At 43.0% G+C, this 22,547-nt stretch overlaps 1 protein-coding gene across 2 annotated transcripts in view; it reads right to left on the bottom strand.

Annotated features, from left to right (window-relative positions):
- The window catches only part of igf1ra (insulin-like growth factor 1a receptor), an 87,172-nt gene that overhangs the window by 5,748 nt on the left and 58,877 nt on the right, over positions 1 to 22,547 (bottom strand). For both annotated transcript variants that reach the window (XM_018739380.2, XM_018739381.2), the window contains 18 exons: positions 18,887 to 19,193; positions 17,963 to 18,099; positions 17,332 to 17,476; positions 16,408 to 16,616; positions 15,440 to 15,566; positions 14,564 to 14,799; positions 13,837 to 14,004; positions 12,978 to 13,185; positions 7,547 to 7,827; positions 7,151 to 7,293; positions 6,890 to 7,055; positions 6,366 to 6,465; positions 5,633 to 5,703; positions 5,079 to 5,308; positions 4,740 to 4,847; positions 4,335 to 4,494; positions 3,789 to 3,918; positions 2,713 to 2,847 (listed from right to left, as the gene is read on the bottom strand). In XM_018739380.2, the coding sequence (XP_018594896.2) occupies positions 2,713 to 2,847; positions 3,789 to 3,918; positions 4,335 to 4,494; positions 4,740 to 4,847; positions 5,079 to 5,308; positions 5,633 to 5,703; positions 6,366 to 6,465; positions 6,890 to 7,055; positions 7,151 to 7,293; positions 7,547 to 7,827; positions 12,978 to 13,185; positions 13,837 to 14,004; positions 14,564 to 14,799; positions 15,440 to 15,566; positions 16,408 to 16,616; positions 17,332 to 17,476; positions 17,963 to 18,099; positions 18,887 to 19,193 (3,061 nt within the window). The remainder of the gene's footprint in view (positions 1 to 2,712; positions 2,848 to 3,788; positions 3,919 to 4,334; positions 4,495 to 4,739; positions 4,848 to 5,078; positions 5,309 to 5,632; positions 5,704 to 6,365; positions 6,466 to 6,889; positions 7,056 to 7,150; positions 7,294 to 7,546; positions 7,828 to 12,977; positions 13,186 to 13,836; positions 14,005 to 14,563; positions 14,800 to 15,439; positions 15,567 to 16,407; positions 16,617 to 17,331; positions 17,477 to 17,962; positions 18,100 to 18,886; positions 19,194 to 22,547) is intronic.

The raw sequence follows: 22,547 nt of genomic DNA, 5'->3' as shown, positions 1-22,547 counted from the left end.
AAATCTAACTAGGTGTCGAAACTAAAACTCCCTATAGGTTGAAAACAGTTTGCTCTATACAAGTTGACTGGTTTTTTTTCAGGTCCCACTCCCTTCTTTTTCATTCTTTAATTTCACATTTTTAGCTGTGCTCACCACTGTCAAGCTGTTACTCAGGTCTTTTTTTTTTTTTAACACTCCCCTGAAATCCTGTGAATATATTTCTTCATTTATTTGTATGCTTATTTTTGTATTTATTTAAGTATTTATATCTACTGTGTGTGTGTAAATAAAAATTAAAGCTATAAAATGTATTGGACTTTTTATATTTCAACACTGGATTTAATTAGGATTTTTGGTCAACAGAACAATAATAGAAAACCAAAAAAACATTTCTATCAGAAAATAGCTTAGTATGCAAATATTCACCCCTTTACTAGAAGAGTTTTTAGAAGTCACTTAAGTTGAATTGAGATCACCTTTGTGGAATGAAGGTGTTTCATGTCCTTTAAGTAAAAATACAGCTGTATCTAGAAGGTCTCACAGGTCGTTAATCAGTTCCCTAATTAAAACTACTTAAAAATAAAGGAACATTCTTTGCAAATCCATAATGGGTTTTTTGAAAAGTAACATCGGGGAAGAATAGTAAGAATTTCCAAGGCATGGAATATCCCTAAGAGAACAGTTAAACTGTTACAAAACATTATAGGAAAATGGAACTGTTAATTTGCCGAGAGCAGGAGATCCTCAAAAACTATGTTTCCAAGCATGAGGAGTCACGGAGGACATCAAGAGGCTTGTATCAGCTCTGAAGGAGTTATAGTGTCCAGTGGTTGAGAGAGGAGAGACTTTATATAATAAAACATTGACCCAGTTGCTTCACCTCTGTCGGGTTTATGGAAGAATGGCAAAAAAACAGCCACTGTTGACATTTTATACTTTGAGTAGTGTTTATTATAAGGCATGGAGGAGACTCAAACAAAGTAGGTATTGTCAGATGAGGCTAAAATGGGATTCTTTGTACACTGTACACCACCACAAACACACCATGCCTACTGTGAAGCATGGTGGAGGCAGAATCATGTTATGGGGTTGCTCCTCTGTAGATAGATGGAAAACCTGCTTCAGTGTTCAAGCTACTTAAAAGATTTACCTTTCAGCAGGACGACGACACAAATAACGCCAGAGCTACATAGATACGGCTTAAAAACAAAAATGTCAATGTCCAAAAGTGGACAAGTGAAACGAGCTCAATACAATTCAGAATTTCTGGCAAGACTTGAAAAATGCACTTATGGTCCCCATCCAACTTGACAGAATTTGAACAGTTTTGCAAAGTGTAATGGGTAAAAATTTCAGTGTTAAGGTATCAAAAGCAGACAAACTTATCCAAATGGTATCACAGCTATGATTGCTGCCAAAGGTGGCAATCTTTGGTTCTACGAACAAATTTGTAGAAATGTGTTTTCACTTTGACATTAAAGGATATTTTTATGTTGATCTGTGTCAGAAAAAGCCTAATTGTGATTAAACATTAATAAAATGTTATGTTAATTAAAAAAGTCAAAAAGCCTAGGAACTAGAATGAATGCTTTGTATAGGGACTGTTTTATAGTGTTTACCTCATATTTAATAATTTGTTTGCCGCTGTGCTATACAGAAGTTCTACTTTCCACTTCAGTACAAACTAATATTACTTGGCACATTTGTCACAACTCTGCTATCCTCCAAATAACTGAACCTTAACAAAAATTAATGGTTCCCTTTATCATGCCTCACAAACAGACAAAATTTACACAATTATGCTGTCTCAAAGCAATTTCCTTTAAAAATAAATATATCAAAGCATTCCCCACATACTCCAAAAGTAGTCAGATAGGGTGTTCCCATAATCCTATAGGATCCAACTTCACTAAGGCTGTCCTGCATAGCTTTTCTAACCATGTAGTGCTCAAGAACTCTAAGAAACACAGTCTACTCCAGCAGCCTGTCTCCTCTTAGGGGCTGCCATGGAAACTACCATGTACCTCGATAATACTCTTTCTCTTTAAGGTGAGAGGTCAGCCACTGAGGGAAAGGGGTTGCAGAGAAAAATACTTCTTACTGAGATCACCCAGCCAAAACACACATGTAATGTCATTTCTAGTGCTAACAGATGACGGAATGATTTAACTGCTTTATTTGTTAATATCCTACTGTATGTTTTAACATGTAAACTGTTCATATGATTCCTGCATGAACACAGACTGCTGTAAAAGCACAAAGTGAAAGGGGCAAGCACAGAGGCTTTTGTGAGAGACAGGCTGTCTCATCATCCCAGCGTCTCCATCCACAGGAATGACAGGAATGACGAACCACCCCTGACAGAGACCCCATATGCAAACTCCACTGCATTGCCCCCTACTCCACTTATGGCATCAGTCGTCTTTATTTAAAATGTGACGCAAATAGATGACCAGGTCTTGACATTTTGGCACATCTTATGACCTGGTATGAAATAGCAGTCTCCCTCCATGCTGTTGTAATTATAACGAGTAGCGAAGGGGGCGATCAGTAAGAGGTCAACTCGCACGTGAGAAGGAACAGCACAAGTGTCAGCGGTCAAAAGACAGCATATCAAGGGGTCACTTAAACTGCAAAAAGCAGAACTGCAGCATTCAATTTGGACTGGTATCCAGAAGGTCTCCAATTCAAAACCCAGGAGGTGCTGGGGGACAACAAGGGGAAACTCACAGCATATCAGGGCAGTTGTCCGGCTTCTCCAGCAGCCCCCCATCCATGACAAAGCGCAGCACCTGCTCATTGGACATGCCCTGGTACGGCTGCTCTGCCAAGGTTGCGATCTCCCACAGCACAACCCCAAACGACCTGGCCATCAAGGAGAATGGAGGAGGACAAAGAAAAGTATATGAGTGAGTGAGTGAGTGAGTGTGTGTGTGTGTGTGTGTGTGTGTGTGTGTGTGAGAGACACAGAAATCACATTAGCAAAGGAAACCATGTGTTGTTAACACTTTGCAGTTTCCAATCTCTAAATCATAAGCATTCAATACTGATTTATTTCTAGTACCTCCTAAGAACTCGTAAAATTCAAAAGTAAAGAAAAAATTGCATGTTTGTGCCAATTTTCATGCAATATTTAGCACTTTGCAAAAAGACCATAACATTGGTGACTTGTGTCTAGCTGGCTGAATGGGTGTTCTGAAAGGCAAGATTGGATTACGTAGAATCAGAGGATGAAGGAAGGGTCACCTAGTGGTTGAGGTTTTAATGAAAATGAAATGGTTTCTGAAATGGTTCACTGTAAACTTTACTGACAGAGATATAGGCTGTAGGGAAGGGTGAGGTTCTGCTGGCAAAGACTGGCATGCAATTTGAAAACATCTGGAAGACTTTTACAAACAAAGAGATCCCTGCAGGGCTCCAGAAGAGAAACATGAACTAAGTTAGTTAGCTTTACTTTAGCAGTGAAGACACTGCAACCCTTGTTAGTTATCATGGCTGCATACAGCATGAAGGAGTAAATAGTGCTGTAAAGTGCTCTAACTAGGGGATGCCACAGTTCTCTGGCAAGTAGTCCAACTCCCCCTCACAACATGAGTGTTATCAGGACAACATATAACTTCCTACCTCAAATAAACCCTAATGAGCTTTGTTCACAAGCACTAATTAAAACCCACAAGGAACGGTGCAGGAATTTATCACTAACAACCACAAAATACAAACAATCATCCAAGGCTGAGCATAGACTTTTCTGTTGGACCTCAGCACTGATCTTCTGACATATATGTCTTCGGAGAGAGCAGTCATACCAGACATCTGAATTGGTGGTGAAAACGCCATCCTTGAGTGACTCAGGGGACATCCAGCGCACAGGAAGCAGGCCTTTACCCCCCTTTCGGTAGTAGTCTGTCTCATAGATGTCTCGGGTCATGCCGAAGTCTAGGTGAGGGGGATGATCAGTGAAAAATTTCAACTCACTTCATGCAGTTTGTCCCTTTTTAATATTAATTACTTTCATATGGCTAGAACTTATGAAAAGAACTAGGCCTGGTACAAAATCTGCATTTTCTAGGAATACAACATATGCATTCCATTCTGCCCGGTCTGTTGAAAATCCCCCTAAAACTGAAAAAAAAGACAGTGCAATGTCATAACAACCCTGGAACCTACTGAATAAAGTTTGCTCACTGAATTTAAGCAAAAAGCAAAAAGCACACATTTCCTAGTCACACCTTTGTGTGTTACAACTTCAGGGATAGAAGGGTCACTTTATCTAAGGTCATACTACTGTTTCTTCATCACAGCAGGTGTGTTTTGCACAACCTGACTTGGAAGAACTGCATCTTAATAAACACCTCCAATCTTAACAGTGAAGTCTTCTGCAACCATGCAGTTGCGAGCTGCCAGATCTCTGTGGACAAACTTGTTGGCATTGAGGTAGGCCATGCCATCAGCAATCTCTCCTGCCATCTGGATCATTTTCTTCAGTGGAGGCAGCGAGTGGCCAGAAGAGTTCTGTGGTACATCAGGCATTGGGGGGGGGCAAAAACTTCAGGAATGAGCTAGACATCCTATTTTCTCCCTTGTTTTCACCATTTTCCTAAATAACAACCACTCTACTGTTTGAATTACATGTACTTGTGGTAGAAAACAATATAAATAAAATTATTAACAGAATAAATAATTTGAAAGAGTGGGATGCTGGAACTACTGCACTAGTATACAGAAGAGAACATGAGGGAGCAGGTAAAGGTGATCACCTCTTTGGACCGGAGAGACCGCAGATAACTCTTCAGGTCCCCACGGGTCATCAACTCCATTATCACCAAAGTAGGTTGTCCCTGTGAAACCACGCCCAGTAGACGCACCTAGAGCAAACATGAGCACATGAGATCATAAAGGTCAAAAGAAGGTCAAACAAAGACCTATCATACTTTCTGCCAGATGAATGCCTAATTTGCTATTGTCATAGGATTAAAATGCATGTATGAAAGACTATCTGGAAAAATTTGTTATCCTAAGTGATCACAATGACACACTAGATTGTTGGTTTTGCAAGGTGTATATGAATCCAGGGCTCTCCTAGTAGACTCTCTTACCACATGATGGCAGTTGAACTCCTTCATGACCGAAGCCTCATTGAGGAACTCTATGCGTTCACGCATGCTGGCTGACTCATTGACAGTCTTGATGGCCACGCGGGTTTCAGGTTCATCCTTGATCACGCCCTTAGCGATACCCTCATACACCATGCCGAAGGAGCCCTGGCCCAGCTCCCGACACATGGAGATCTTCTCCCGAGGTACCTCCCACTCGTCCGGCACATACACTGTGGGATGGTGTGGGAGGGGATTTGGATTGCATCAGGTTTGCACTTCTGTGCACACACACATCCACACATGGCATAGCCCTTCCCACACACACTCAAACCTACACACTGCCTAACTTTTTCTCTGTGTGCAATAATCTATTTAACAAACCCATCACATTACATAAATGCCAAAGCATACAGAATTGACACATACTTCTTCTGACAGTGGACAACACTCTACACTTTTTCACTTAAATTTTGGTGCCTCAAAGCTACTCAAACTCACACAGAACATGAACAGCCAGTCATGAACAGTTGGTGTGGAGTGCATCTGGCACTTACTCTCAGCGGCGCTGAAATATTCTGGGTTGACAGAAGCATACAGAACACCGTTCCCAAGACGGTCACTGTTTCTATGGACACAAACGCAGAACTGTGTTTTAACTGCACAAGGATCAAGATCACAGAACTACTGCATTGATCTCTTGGTTGAACAGACAAAATGAACCATAACCAGCATAAAACCAAAAGAAAAACATTTCAAATGATACATTTCTGATATTTGTATTCCATCCATCTATACATCTACACATTTTCAGAAACTATGCGCGCAGTTCTGGGTCATGGTTGTCTGGAGCCTATTCTGTTTATGCTCCAGATCAGGCACCCATCCATCGCAGGGCAATTACACAGTGTCCTTCACTCACAAACAAACACTATGTGCAGTTTAGAGTCATCAATTCACCTGAAACAGATGGTTGGTCTGAGGAAACCAGAGCAGTCAAAAGAAACACATGGGAACAACATGCAAACTTCACTAAGACTGAAAAGGATTTGAACTGACATTCCAGGAATTGTGAAGTACATGTAAAACCATATCGCCCAGATATACAGTATTTTATACTCATTTATATAAAGAATACGTGACATTACCAGAAATTCTTATGCAAACAATTACTGCAGAAGTGTCTGTGGGAATTATATTGTGCCATAACATAATCACAACTCCCTCATTACACGACTTCTGGTTTTAGAAAGTCACTGGGGATGATGGAAGCAGACCAGTGAGGCTCACCTCTTCTTGTTCACGACTACAAGTGCAGTCACCAAACTGGCGATGATAAGCAGCACGATGATGGGAATGACTATCATTAGATACAAGATGTTCTCATACTCTGTGATGGGGAAAAAAGCAACACACACACACACACACACACACACACACACACACACACACACACACAGGTGAACAAAGCACCACATCAAACCCTACCCGAAGCTGAGAGAGAGCTTCAGAAGGAAGTATTCTTATTTTTATTATTATTTTTTATAGAGCGCTCTTCTCACGCAGTGACACAGTACTCTTTTTAAGAGTAGAAGTACTCTTTTTATAAGCTGATTCTGAAGCATTTTAACAGATGAATCCCTACCAGCACAGAGATCACAGTTAAACTAATGGTAAGGTGACCTATAATTACGATGTAGGCTGTGGAAGGACCTTTGTACTGTACCTGTAAGCTACAGATTCAACTTATACTACTACTTCAATTGTTTATATGGATCAAAAGTAAGATGACAGTGATGGTGTGCAGCCCTTACGTTTTGGCTGTGACACGTAAAAGAAGACTGGTTCTGTCCAGGAGCCGTTCCCGGCCAGTGATGTTGCGCGCACCCGGGCGGAGTAGTTTCCTGGCCCTAGGTTGTTGAGCCACGCCCCCCGGTGGTCCCTATAGTGTTGGCGCGAGACGCACTCGTGCTTCTCCAACTGTAAGTCAAGAGCACAAGGGTCCACGTACATGTCAAACCTCAGTGATTACGGGCCACCCCATGGTTCTTACAAAAGCGGCCCCAACCACTCACCTCCACCCCCATGCGGAACTTAATCTCATACACTAGGATTAGGCCATTGGGGGTAGCTGGCTCTGGCCACTTCAGGAAGACGCTGTCCCCCCTGCTATCACCAACTTCCCATGTTACGGGGCCAGAGATGTCATCCGCTTTGTCTAATTAAAAAAAAAAAGAAAAAAAAAAAGTCAGATCTCGATGCACTGGACTCCAACTCAGTGCTATAGCCATATGAATAGAAGCGTTGCTTACATTTACTTAAAATGGCAACAAATTCAAAATAAATTCCATCAAGCCCAGTAAGAAAAGCAACATTTAGAGTACATCCTGTATGTCCTTATATCATCTTTTTAGGGCAGGATAGCCATCCCTGACCCTTAACCCCATGCCCTGTTGTGGGTGCCTACTCACCTGCTGGCTTGGTTCTTGAAAAGACAAAAGCAGCAGCGCTACAATGCTTGACCTCGTGGTTACAGGCATGAACATCAATGCGGTAGACGGTGAAGGACCGCAGGCCGGATATCTCAGCCCACTCCTTGCCACTCACAATGGCTTCATGGAATGGATACTCGTGCTCCACTGGCTCTGTGTCTGTGCCATTCCCCATGGGTATGGTACCATTGCCACCCAGACTCCGTGGTGTCGTAGAGTTTGCTATGCCGAAAACGTCCCTGCGTCGTCGGTCCGGTGGCCTTGGAGTGAGAGGCAGGTGGGTAGACTTACAGCAGGAGGTGAAAAGTAGGATCAGGACACGACTGCATGATGACAGAAACCTTTGCTCTATTCTGTTTTGTTTCCTACCACATCTTTTCTATCTGGGGACTCAAAGGTTGTGCGATGTCTTTTCTAAGCTGTGTGTGTATCCACATCAGTGACCACAGTAAAAGAGGGGTACAAAGTTTCAGCCTGGTGACATACTACACTCTAGATCAAATAATTAAAAGGACAAAACAGACACGCAAGAGAGCCCCTAAAAAGTAAGACGCACACGACGGACATTAGAGACACACAGAGACCAGCATATGACCTTCCTTCATCATGCTCTTCTCCTCACACCACACTACAGAACAATGCAGGGCTTAAGACACTCTATAGGAGCTTCCCAGAGCAAAAGCACGCAGCTCAGGCTCACTGATCCATGTTAGGACTCCTTCCCCAAACAGACAAATCTTGAACAGTGTTTTCCTGGAAGCCTGACCTCAGAAGGAAAAATATATCGAGTTCATCAAACAGAGATACAGTCAACTTTGTTTTGCTGGGCCTCTAGCTTTTTATCACCAGCACAGTCACATCAGGAGTTGTATTTGTCAGTAGCAAAGACAGGGGCTGGAATGGGTAGACAACTATGACTCCTCCAAAAGTACCAGCTTCTCCATTTACCACACCAGCTTCCACTGCAGAAAACCAGAAACCAGTCCACTGCACACAACCAGCTCAGGTTTCAATGCCTGTAATGTGAGTGTGGTGAGCAGTATTGATTTACTGTCAAATGCCAGACAATGTAGGGTGGTAAACGAATAGGCTGTGGTCACAACAGGATTTTCCACACAAAACAACAACTGATAAGAATGTGTCTTCAACCAAAAGGAAAGAGTGAACACATAAGCATATGGCAATGGGAAATGAGATAAAGGAAGACAAATCTCAAAGCTGTTCTGTTCACTGCACAGCAAATACTGAACAGAGGGAACAGCAAAGATGGTAAGTTTTGGTCTTCTTTGCCCTGGGTGCAAATGAAAATGCATGAGACATAGAAGCTCCAGCACTCAAAGTAGACGGCTTGGGAAGAGAAGGCTGCCAACAGACACAAAACACAGAGAAACAACAATGCCAGCTCACCAAACAGAATCGGATGATTCCACAACACAACGAGCACCCACCCAGGTGGGGCCTTACCTAAAGTCACCTTTAAGAGATGTGTAATAACACGTCCACTCTGCATCTTTGAAAAACCCAACAATGAGCCCACTTCACATAGGGCTTGGATTTCATGAAAGAGCAGAGTAAATGAGGACTGAGTAAGGAAGAAGGTGTGTGTTAAGAAATAACAGCGAAGAGCAACACTCCTTATACGGGACCCAGCACGTTCACAGCACAATACGACAGCAAGAACACCTCTCACAGCAACGCAATTGCTGAACATAAACTGATAAGCCATGGATTCCAGTGAAACTGAAAATGCAGTAATTTGTTGACTGGGTCTCCTTTAGCAAAAATATTGGTCACATCAAACATATTGTACAGATGTTCTATGGCTCTTCACCTCATCAAAATCAAATCAAACACTGACACCAGGTAGACGGTAACTGTTGCTGGTAGGAGTTATTAAGAAGAGAGCATGGGACCCCCCCCCCAGGGGCTGGGGAAAAAAAAGAAGAGACTTGTGAAGCAGAACAAAATCACTCTTCAGACCCTAGCAGGTATCTGGTACAAATATGAACATCAACATTGCCTGCTTGGTTATGATCAGAGCTGGACTCTTGCGCTCTCACTGAATCAATTTAGGCAGTGAAAAATGGCATGTTTAAAAACTGGATTCTAACAGTTCCAGCAGTGAAGGCACAAGTCCAGTCAGAAATGTGACAGTGCAGCCACAGCCTAAATGCATTTTTCAGGGTAGCATGGGAGGTTTCATTGCTCCACAGCAAGAGAGCGCTGTAGGCGCCTGAGTCCACCAGACAGGGCCTCTCTAAGCCAAACATGTCCTCAGATGACCCAGACAGGCCTGGAGTCCCCCGCCTGTCCCTAACCCCTCCCTCTTGCTCAGCAAGGGTCCTCCCTATTCACCCTTCACTAACCCTTGCTCAGGATCACCTTCCGCTCAGACATGCATTGCCACATGGACACAGCTGCCTGCTGTTTTCTAGGAGAGAGCCAAACTGCAGAAAAGGGTGGGACAGCATGCAAGGATGAGGAGACCAGCATGCCTGTGCCAGGGATGCTGAACGCAAAGGGGACACCTGGTGGATTCCAGGGTTTAAACGTGTGTATCAGTGGAGTGCATCAAGGCTGACTCACTGGGTAAGAATGGGGGCTTGTAGGCCTCAAGGAATCTTCCTTTTCATTCCATTAGTATTCCATCTACCTCCGCTGTATGTTTCCTGGCAGCCAGCTGTTCCAAACAACAGTACCATAAAAACACTGTCGGGGGAGGGAAATGGAAAGCATTTCCTTTTTATCTAGTTTATCCTACCTTCTCTCCCCTCCTTAAAATCGTGAATTGCTTTTCAGGAACTCATAGGGCCCATTTCCTATGAAGTCCAACTTCCCCATCCATGGCAGGACTCGCACCAAAGCCTCATTCCCTGCATTTCAACCCCTTTCAGAATGTGAGTTCTCTGACGTCCTGCTCACACACCGAGTCACCACCTGCTCTGTCGATTCCAACCAGTCTCCTCTCTTGCAGGCCATTTCCATACAGCACATTCATTTTATTACTTCCACCTTCAATCTAATCATCTGCCTTGGCCTAGTTATTTCCCATCTGCCTTTAAACCCAGCAACCTCTCACTTTCATAAACCCACACTCTTTCCAGAATTATAAGTCAGTCTCTTGTTTCCATTTTCTTTCCAAACTCTTAAACATGCAACTTGTAGCCATTTACATGTACTCCTTGCTCTGAATGATCTCCCTGATGGACAACTCTGGATTCAAGATGAGCCACTCTCCTCTTTGTAGTATCAGAAGCCTTCATGATAGTTACAGCTGCTTCTCGTTCCTTGTTCTCCTTAATTTCTCAACACAGTTCGATACTACCAGAACCCAGTAGCACAGCTTGGAAGCAAAGGAACAGCAGTTAAATGTTTTGAGCCTTACCTATCAGTTAGATCATTACCAGGTTTGCTTGGCATGGCTCCCAGTCTGCCTCTCGGTCTCTTTTAACTGGTGGTGCATAGGGCTCAGTGTTTGCTCCTCTTGGATCTGTCATAATCTCTCACAGATACTCCCATCAGTGCTACACCAATGATACTCAGTTCATCCAGTTTTTTGCCCCAACCACTACAAACACATCCTTTTGCACTGCAGCCTGCATGTCGAAAATGTTTGTTTGGATGACTGAGCACCATCTAAAGCTATCTTTCCAAGCCCAAGATCCTCCACCTTCTAGTAGGGCCAGCCACCTGCTGTAAGACTTTTTAATCAAACTGGACAATTTGCTCACTTCATCTGATTCTTTGGGTACAGGAAGAGTCTGGGAGTAATGAACTCAAGTTATAACCTGACCCTGCAGATATTTCCTGCATGAGATGTGCAGTATCAACACTGATATCGCAACACATTCAAGGCAAATTCTGGTCCAGGCCATCATATCATCTCACATGAGCTACTGCAACTTCCTCCCGTCTAGTCTTCCAGCCTATAACTACCAACAAGTCTCTCCAGCTGAATCAGAATGCCGTGGCATGAAGTTGTGTTTGACTCCATATGTATTGACAAACTGACTGTGCTTCCACAATCATGTGTCTATATCTAAAGCTCATTGCCCATTGTTAAATGCATTTTTGCTTGCTGTGAGTGATGCTCTAAACAACTAGGCAATGCCAAACCACAAAGAAATAAAGATGTCAAAATCGCTCAGAAAATTATGAGGTGTTTAATGATGTTTTCATTTAAAAAAGCCATTTAATACTTTGGCCCAGTGCCACAGAGTAAAAACAACTTTTCACACCATAAAACTGAATAAATGCACACCTAATTAGTTACTATTCACACTGTACTTTGAAATGGGTCAAGTTGCAGGACAGTTGACAGACCCAATCATCAGACACAAGCCACAAGAAGAAAAAGGCAAGAGCATTTTTAGCGGGAAAGGCAAAAAAAAAAAAAAAACCCTCACTTCATAGGCATGTTACTGAAAGCAACACAGTGGAAACACAGAGCTGAGAACTCTGGGGAAAATGCTGTAAAAAGACTGACCCACAAAGAGTTCATCACATCAAGAACAGTGTAAAATGACAGTCTCAGAAGGAGGCAGAGTCCTCCCAGGTCAGCTTGGACCACATCCAGGCTCCAAACCACATTGCCTTGACCACGGTCTGCAGTCTGCTCCAGGACCTGTGACCTTGCTTCACCCTGTTAGATGTCTGTGTGTGTGTGTATGTGTTTTTTTCCTAAGGATACTGGCCCCTGAAAACTTATCCATGAAGTTAAATGTACTTTTTTTTTTTTAAAAGTTCAGGAAAAGTACCAAAACTTTTTGCTTTTAACCAGTTTCAAATTTTTCTGGAGCGGAGGGAGTACTAATGATTTCTTTCATTAATGTAAGAATCAATGTGAAATCCCCACAAAGACAGGTAAACAAATTTGTTCAACAGTGCCTACATGTCTATGTGTAGAAGAGCTCTCAGAAGCAGGAAGTCTTGACAGCAGTTAGCAATTTAAGAAAAAACAGGCTATCCATGACTGTTCTGTAACAAGGCAACTGGAGTCTGCATGACTCCCTCAGGTTTGGAAGTGCTGCACTCTGAGGAACGGCACCCCAAAGGCCACTTGTACTCCTCTACCTTCAGCCCTCCAAGGCCTGGCTGCTGTAGTTTGTATTGTCACATATTTGTATGTACTTACTGTACCTGTGTTCTATTCACTCAAGTCCCTTTGGCCAACAACAGCTGCTAAATAAACACATGTGAATGTAACCACAGAAAGGAAGTCTACAGGTAGTGGAAGCTCAAAAGGCCTGGCTGTCCACATTCAAATACCAGAAGTTCTTGACCACAGCAAATGTAGATGTCCATAAAGTATGTGCACCTCCACTTTGATGTTGTTGCTGATGTCATATCACCATGTATTTTCCTTTCTGGTTTTGGCATTTGGCCACACTCAGGTGTGTCACAAACCTACCTGGGGGTGAAGATGGAGTTGTGCAGGAAGTTCTCAAAGACCTTGCGGTACGAGGCATCCTCTGCCTCAGCCTTCAGATCATCCACTGTCTTGGGGCACGAGCAGCAGGGGCCCTTGTCCCCACCCCTTGCATCAGATTTGGTGGCCTTCGTGTCGTTCTCCATATCAACCACGCCTGTAGCCGATATCCTGATGGGCATCTTCAGCTCTAAAAATCACATGGGATGAAACAAAAAGCTCCCCTTTGGCAGAGTCCATCTTCCTTTGCACTCCTTCACTTTCTCCCAAGCTCAAAGGACTGTGGAAAGTTGGTCAGTTTGCTGGTTTTTGTTCCAGTTAATTTAGCTGCCTTAATTAGTCCAATAAGTCCATTATCTTTCTACCTACACATTCTTTCACAACCACCTCTCTACATTTAAAAAAAATTCCCTGTGTAGTACTGGAAGTTTTTATTTACCTTCTAATTTCTGAAAACAACTGACATATTGTGGGTGTTGCTGCACTAACACTATAATGACAGCACTTACATCTACATTTATTCATTTAGCTGACACTTTTCTCAAAAGCAACTCAAAATGTTAAGTTACTTACAAATTATTTACATTTACACAGCAGGGTAATTCTACTGGAGCAATTCAGGGTAAGTACCTTGCTTAAGGGTACTACAGCTGGAGGTGGGAATTGAACCTGCGACCTTTGGGTCCAAAAGCAGCAACTCTAACCACTATGCTACCAGCTGACCACTTTAAGCACAAGCCTCCATTCACACAGCCTCTTCATGGAGTCTGACTGCTCTATCTTTGCTTATTTTCCAATTCATCATTTTCTTGCACAGCTCAGGAGGCCATGGGGGGCTCACCATTGGAGCAGTAGTTGTGCATGTAGAGCTCCTTGTCCTCTGGCTGTCGCTGCCATCGAAGCAAGTAGTACGTCATGTTCCCGTTAGGAGAGTTGGGAGGTGACCACTTCACCAGCAGCTTTGAAGAAGAGTTGGAGTAGGAACGCATGTCCAGGGGCATTGATGGCTCTGCAAGAAGAATAGCACAGAAACTGTGCTTCTCTATCACAGTTTAATTTCTAAGAGTCTACCGTCACCTCCTGAAGCTGCAACTCAGCCTAAAACAAAAGGCGTCCAGCCTGGTATACAAGCTCTGTATGTACTGTATGTAATGGATTACTGTACTCTTTACAGTAATTTAAGTCATAACAAGTCCAAGAACGGTTTCACCAGACTAGCATATTCTGAACTTCTTTAATAACCTCTGCTTTTCAGAATATAAACTTAGAACTTTGACTGCATATTATAATGAATACACTAATCAATTAGATTAGTGTAAATATAAAGTATAAATATACAGTTAAAAAGGCCACAAACTTTTGGTCTGAAACCAAATTTGCATCTGTAAGCATGGGTAAAGTCAGGAGAGGTCTTAAGTGAGCATAAACAAAGAGTGGCGATTAACGGTCAGAAGGTGTGCTGCTTGAACTGACTTTAGTGGGCGTTTGTGTAGAAGAAACTGTTCTGAGATAACATTTATTGTCAATGAGTTGGATGTTAACTGGAAGCTGCAATGAATCTGACCTACCTGAGGGGCTGGTACGAATATAGACCACTTTGCTCTTGGCTCCCAAGATGTGCCTGTCATCAACAACCAATGTGACAGCCTTCACAAAGATGGCATACTGAGTCCATGGTTTTAGCGATGAAAGCATGGCACCCGGATTAGAGTCCTTGTTAGCTGGCAGCTCGACATCAACCATGTTCCAGCTGTTGGACCCGCAGCCATCCTGTCCGTCAAACTCTGTGATGTTCTGAAAAGGACTGCAAATCCACACCAACAGCAGGTCAAAAGAAGTCTAGAGCCCTCTCAAAGGTTGTACTGGGGGGAACTGAGGAGCTACTAGAACACATGGTGATTGAGATGTCCACCAATGTATTGATATTTCTGACATGACAAGGTTTACATCTAGGGTGTCTCACAATGGAGCAGCACATTACAGTTTACCTGCACACCTAACAAAGCAGATGTGCTACCCATGCTATAGAACCAGCTGACCTAAGTTAGTTTCCAGCTCATAGCAGAACTGTATTTTGTGGTTTAAACATTATTCAGCTTTTGTTTAATAACATGAAGTGGATAAGAAGATGTGCAATGGCACTCAGATGCATTTAAAAAATTACTGTCACTGTGTGTCTCTCTGAGAACATCTGCTAAATGAACAATATAATAAACTCAATGGAAATATGACTTTTTTTTTTATCCCATTAAACTAAACAGGAGAACCACAACTCACCCGTGGATACCTTAATCTGAGAGTCTCCAAGTGTCCTCATTAAGATATACATACTGCCACTGTATTTTCTTGATTATTTAATAATGTGTACTTTAATTATGACCACTTCACTTATGACCATCCTTTTAGGTCCTGTGTTTATTAAACGATGGACAAAGGGCACTCACGCTTCCTTGTAGTACAAGATAAAGCTTATAAGGTCGCGATAGTCTGGAGGTCGGTAGCGCTCCCAAGTCAGCTTGATGCGGGTGCTTGTGGTGCTGTTGGACATGAACTTCAGGATGTGACTCTCACCTGCACACAACAGACAGGTGAGGCAGCACTTAATGATTTCTATCATTTCAATATACTATGATAATGACTGACAGATTCAAGTGGGCATTTGGTGTTTTACATGCGGCCCAAGTAGTTTTGGTGACATTTCAGATAGAAAAAGAAAGAAAACTAAAGACTTTATGAAAGAGACTTACAGCACTTTGCAGGTAGTGTCTTATTCCTGAAAAAATGACCTCATCCTCATAATCATTTTACAATTCCCTTGCCAGTGACCTGAGGCAGTGTTTGTGAACAAAGCCAAACCAACATCCAATAACTCAGAAGAATGTCAAATAAACCAGTGCATTTATCACTTTATGAATTCCACTCCTCAACCATCTACCATCCGTCTCTGCTGTAAAGCTCAGTTTATGCCTAAAAGGCAGAACTAAAGGCTTTACATAACAAGAAAGGGTCATTTTCTTTTATATTTTCAGAAGTTCTGACTGCACTGCAATATGAAATGAAGTGTGTTCATATTACCGACCAACTCACATATCTTCTCAACTTCTTGAATCATTTGCACATCTTTGGGGAATCAGGGGTTCTGAATTCCTATATATTTCATTGGTTAATGCCCTGATGGAATAAATCCTGCAGCTTTGCTAATGTCCAGACACAAGGATCCTTGGTAATTGTTCTCCAAGACAAGACAAATACACAGAAGAAGTGACTGTCCCCCACATTTTAACCTCATTTAGTTGTAGTAGTGAGATTCATCTACACAAAAATACACTGAAGCCATGTCAAAGCTAAAAAAGGAACTGACAAGAACAAGCAGAGGTTCAGTAGTGTGAGCGCACATGTAGTCTCCACTTACAGCTGGCTCTGTCACCATTGTTGCGGAAGTCACCCTCTTCAAACTTCTCCTGGATTCCAGTCTTCTCCCACATCTTGCGGATTTCCGACATGCACAACTTTGGGTTGAAGCGGAAGAAGAGTTTTCCTGCCTTGATAGTCAGATTGTGCTGGCTCCAATCCCATAAGTACTGAAGGTTCTGATTATCCAGTGCAGAAAAGGAGTACATTCTGGAAGGGCCAGAAATAAAAACACTGACAAATTCAAATGCCTCCACATTGAAGATTCACATCCACCCTTTCCCACTTGGAACTGTTGCTTGAGAAAAACACCCAAAAGCAAAAAAAAAAAAAAAAAAAACAGGATTTCCCACCATCCTCTATAATCTATTCCCATGCCTAGCAAAGTGGGAGATGGGGCACTGGGGAGGGGTCAGCAACCAGTGACAGCAGGAACAGGAGCTAACCGATGTACTGTCGCCATGACATCTATTCATCGCTCTTTACCAACTAAACCATGTCCTGCAGCCAGAGAATTCACATACTGCCAATTATGTCACTGTCACAAAAACAACAGTGTTAATGAAAGAGCAGGGAATGCAGTGGACAACACCATGAATACACAGCCGGAAGAGTGCTGTGTCAGATCACTGGACAGAGAGTACATGACCAATACAACGGATTTATTGAAAGAAGGAATCTCATTAGTAATACCAGTCAACCACTTTTGAGTTCTTTAAATGTTAAGTGAAGAGTGATACAGAAAATCACCACAATGGACACACTACAAATTCATGCAGCACAGTGCTCCAAACCATCAAGTGGAGGGGGGGGGCAGGTAGCATGCCATGTCGCAAGTCTGGAAAGAAGGCAGCTATACAGGCACTACCCTGTTCAGTGGGAACGGAACCACAGAAAGGCACTGAAAGTGGAACTTGGACCCTACCCTTCACTGAGCTCCTCCCCGTTGATGTAGCGCAGGCTCTTCAGGAAGGACAGCGAGCCAAGTGTATGTGAATGCCGGATCCGCACGTACCCCGTCACCATCTGGATCAGTCCCATGAAGCTCTCCAGCTCTGATGCTATGTTATCTGACAGCAGTAAGGCATTTAAATCAAAAAGTTAAACTTGACACGTGACCTAAAGGTTGCACTTTCATGTCCCAGAGTCAGCCCTGCAGCAGTACCCATTAGAAAGGTATGTACAGTATTTATGAAATTTACACTTGTGAATAGATGACATTTTAAGCTGTTTGGAAAATGAGTGCTTCAATCAGTTGAGCAATAATAATAATGTATGCATTAGATAAAACAGTCTTCTAAGCAGCTAGCTGTACTGATTGACTGAATAAAAAGAAGCACAAGCCAGTATAAACTACATACAGGCCACGGTAATACTACATTTACATTTATTCATTTAGCAGATGCTTTTCTCCAAAGCGACATACATCTCAGCGAACTACATGATCGAACAGCGTACTACAACATGATCTCACATATTCCACGTGTTCTAGACAAATGCTTGGGCATATATTGTGCACGTCTGTGTGTGTGTATATGTGATACGCCAACACTCACTGCCTCTGCGAATGTTTATGTGCAGGTTGCCCTTGATGACTGTGCAGCCCTTGAGCGACTGCGCAGCGTCCACAGAGTCGATCACTTTCTCCTCGCAAATCTTGTCACAGGGTCCATGGCAGGCACTGCAGAACATGCTGCAGTAGATGCAGATAGCAAAAAACAGTCAAATGCAGAACAGGCTCTACCCAAAGCCTCTTGCACCAGCAAGACCAACTTTCCTTACATCCTTTGAGAGCTCATCAAGATCATTGCTTTCCTCAGAAAATGTCTGTGTTGTGGTTGGTTTCATAATAAAAACTACTAGAGAAACAAAATAAAATTACACTGACCTAAAGCACAGGTGGACAGCACTAATATACTCCTGAGCAGTAAAAAGATTTTTAAAAGGTTATTTTAGTATTACAAAAACTTTTTAAAAAAACAGGATGATAAATTTCCTTGGTCATCATGTGCAGCTATTATATAATTGTTAAATGTATCTATCACATCCTAGTCAAGGCAACATTACAGTGAAAACCTTATAAATTATAAATAACTACATGAGGCACTTGAGCACACAGCATTGTTTGCACAAGGCTTTTGGACTTTATTCCCATCTCTGTAGAGGAACGTAAATTCACAGTTTGCTAAAAGCAAAATCATCTCTGTGAGAACTCTAGGTCAGCCCAGAGCATCTACAGATTTGTTGCCTGCAATAAAAAGGAGGCATTTATTCATTAAAAAGCTTGTGTTCTTTTGGCCTGCGTACGGACTCTTGAAAAACGCGACCCTTAAAGTATTGAGATCCTTATGCAAAGGTTTTAATTAAGAAATCATTTACTTTGAGTAGAAAATGTGAAAAAGTTATTGTGACAAAAAAGGTCTTCCTTTCATGAAGATGCTGCAGATAGTGGAAGTGTGTGGGAGGGGGGCTCTGCTGACCTCTGGCTCTCATTGCGAGTGAAGCCCGTAGGGCACTCAGGCACACATTCTCCATCATGGATGACGAAGGCATCAAAGTCATTGGGAAGGTGCACACGGGCACACAGGTCCATGGTGATGCAGCGCCAGCCTTCGAACTTGTAGGTGCCCGGGGGGCAGTCGGGCACACAGCGGCCTTCGTGGTGGTAGCGCAGGCAGGCCGCGCAGGTCGTGTCACTGTCAGGTGCCGTGCAGCTGCCCAGGCACTCAGGGTGGCAGCATTCGCCTGCGTCTGTGCACGCCCGCCGCTCGCACTTCTCCGGGCACACTGTAAGAGGACAAGACGGAACAGGAAAAAGCCATGAGGTGGTGGGTTTAAACAGAATGGTGCCTTCTATTGGTGAACTAAATCACAGGGCCACACAAATGCATGCACAGTCCACAAACAGTAATAATTACATTTGCAAGAAGCAGCACTAATTTTTCCAGCAGGGGTGGCTACAATATTACCCCTGGGCAGCAAGTAGCGTAATCATTAGAGCGTCTGCCTTTAGACCCAAAGGTCACAGGTTCGAATCCTACCTCAAGCTGTAGTAAACTTGAGCAAGGCATTTACTCTGAATTGCTCTAGTAAAAAACTACACAGCTGTGTAAATCGGTAAATATTGTAGATAGCTAAACACTGTAAGTGGCTTTCGAGAAAAGCATCAGCTAAATACGTAAATTAAAACTGTTCTGCTGTTTCAATAGATTTCGAAATATTTAGTAACGTAAGCCATTATTTCATCAATTCAAACAGCATAAACAACAAAGGTTGTACTGGAGGATATTTGGTTTTGTCTGCGGCAGTAAGTAAAATAATTAATTGTCAGTGACAGCAGCCTAATCTGAGCAAAGGGCTGAACCACAACACTTTGGGTAAGAATATCTAATGAATACAAAGGTAAATGTGAAACTGTGCAGTTCACTTATGTTAAAATCACTAATTTAAGATTTTTTTTTTTTTTTTTTAAGTTAAGAAAGAAAAAAGCTTTTTTTTTTTTTTTTTTTTATTATTGTATTTTGTGTTGCAAGCCTGGTGGCTACCAGTTTCTCAGCATGACTGAACAATGATCCAGATCCCACTTGTGATTAAGCTCCTATATTTGAAATATCTGGCAGCTCTCGGTTACCAGTGGTCAGGGATGCAAACACAGCGGCCATCGCTGAGCCAGGGGCCCCACACGGAGCAAACGTGGGGGAAAAGAAACAAGTCAAGCATCCGACCAGTAAATGTAGAGAAAGGGAGGGGAGACCGCCAGCAGGAATGCCAAAGTTGGCAATGACATTTCTCAGCTCTGTTCAAGTCATGCGGAGCTGGGAGTGGATCTAGCCAGCTCCCACACGTCAAGCCCACCATCGGTTGAAGTCAGAGGGGAAGAAGCAGGAAAGTGACCGCCAAAGGGAAGACTAATAGGTCTAAGAACAAGGCTTTTGGTGTTGATCACATACGCAACAGTAATACACAACACTTATCAGGCAGCTGAGCCTACGCCGTGAAACACCTGGTATCAATAAAAACTGAATTCTGACCGCTTACTGAGAGAGAAGGACTTCCACAAGACAACGATCTGCCAGCTCCAAACATAAGGCAGGTAAGAGGGGTATAGGGCATCTTTATCCATCTTCATAAGTGAACTGGAGGACTTGCATAAACCAGCATATATGCTTTCATAAATCTGGGCCTCTCATTACTTACATTTCCTCTCTGTGTCTTCCATCTTTAGAGCACCAGCATTTTGCTCAGGATTTCATATCCCAGGCACCATGCAGGCAGGTCAAAGTCCTGTCTGAACAACGCCTCCCAGTTTCACCCATCACTTACTACATAAAGCTGTAGGACTGCTCAAACGCACTAACCACAATTTATGGTGGAGCAGGTCACTACATACACCTTTGCATGAAAAATGCCTGAGTGAGTATGATGTCCAAAAGGCCTTTTCCACAGAGCATGGCCTTGTGATTGGCAGATATGGGGTATGAAGGAGGGACTAAACCACTCCGGGAATGAATACTTAATGATGCCTTACCAACCGCTGCTCAAAGTATCACCCATAACACCAGAAATTACCCTGACCAGGAGCACAAGTCCTAAACCAAGGAGGCTACTTCAAATTACAGATTTGAAAAAAGCAAAACAACATCGCTGCCAGGTACTAATAAGTTAACGAATGTCTGACTGGGAAACATATTAACCATCACTTCTTTGAATATAAAGAGAAAGAACAGAGCTTCTTGGAAGGATGAATGAGTACGCATCTCCTTAAGGCCACATGCAGCCCAGACCTCTGCAGCCCACACTACTGACCTCAATATCTAAAACAGCCACAAATGCTGGTGCAGCAGAACAAACGGGTAGTGAGAGTCATCAACACGGCAACGGTGACATGCCAGGAGTGTGAAGCAGGAAACCATTTGTACTCCTGGACTATCACCGAAAGAGGGCACTCCAGGCATGACCACACTTCTCGTAGCTGCTCAGTGTCGGCACAAATTCCTCAACGGTGAGAAACTAAACATGTCCATCCCTGCATCCGCCAACATAACGCTGGCCTGGTGGATCAGTATAAAAGCCCTGCCCACAAACATCCCCCCACCCCAACCTGCATCCCTGTTGGCCCCCTATCCAAACAAGCATGGTGATGGGGACACGATTTTTATTAATAGCTGCTGCAAGAGCAACCCTGTTTCCAAATGTCGGCATGTGTTTGCAGTCACGGTGGGCACTGGGGGGAAAACCTGTGAGCAAAGAGGCTACTTTTAGGAAACCATCTCTAAGTCGGTTTTACTAGACACATGGTTCTGTAATTAAGCACAGACCCATTTTCTTTAAATCGGATCTCCTTTTCACAGCCACGAATTGACTGGGCAAAGTCATGCGAGGAGAAAATGTAAAACAGCAAAACGAAGCTGTTCAGAAATAATTAACTAAAGAATTGCACACTTTGGGTTCCACTTTAGAAGCTGCATCAACGTTTTTGCACATCATCAAAAAAAGCTCTAGCAGAGCAGTCTGAAATAGAGTATTCAGCCAGCAGTCAAACTTGGAGATATGAAACCTTCCTTTTATGAAACCTTCACTACACAGACACAGTCTTTTTAAACCTGTACCAATGATGGCTAACGCACTCGTCTGACCCTAACAGTGTTGATGTGGGCGAGCATTTCTGCTCGACTTCTGTACTCCTTCTCTTTACCAGAAAGAAGAAAGGCCAGAGCACTCTCCATCGGCCAGAATTATTATTGAGCCACATTTACACAGTTACGCAACCTTATGGAAAATGGTTAAAACCTGATTCGACCAGCTGGTTCTGCAGCTCGACTGACTGACGATGCACTGCTTCGCTCCAGGGTAGGAGCGCTCTCCTCCCAGAGCAAAAACATGCAGGTCAGTGGGGACACGGGCTTGGCTGCGTATATACCGCTCCTGTAGCGTGCGAGTCGCTGTGGCGTAAAATATGACGACAACAGCTTCCTCAAAACGGTACAGCAAACTGGGAAGCAGAAAGGCTAAATTTACACTTTTCATTCGGGCCAGATCATGTTGTCCCAGAACAGAAGAGACTTTTCTGCGTAGCAAAATAAATAAGTGAAAACACAACACAACGTTGCCTGCGTCCATCAAGCCTTCACGAGTTCTTAT

Source organism: Scleropages formosus, chromosome 7, assembly GCF_900964775.1.
Source record: "Scleropages formosus chromosome 7, fSclFor1.1, whole genome shotgun sequence".
In the NCBI taxonomy this organism is placed as follows: Eukaryota; Metazoa; Chordata; class Actinopteri; order Osteoglossiformes; family Osteoglossidae; genus Scleropages; species Scleropages formosus.
This window is presented reverse-complemented; position numbering and strand designations above follow the sequence as displayed.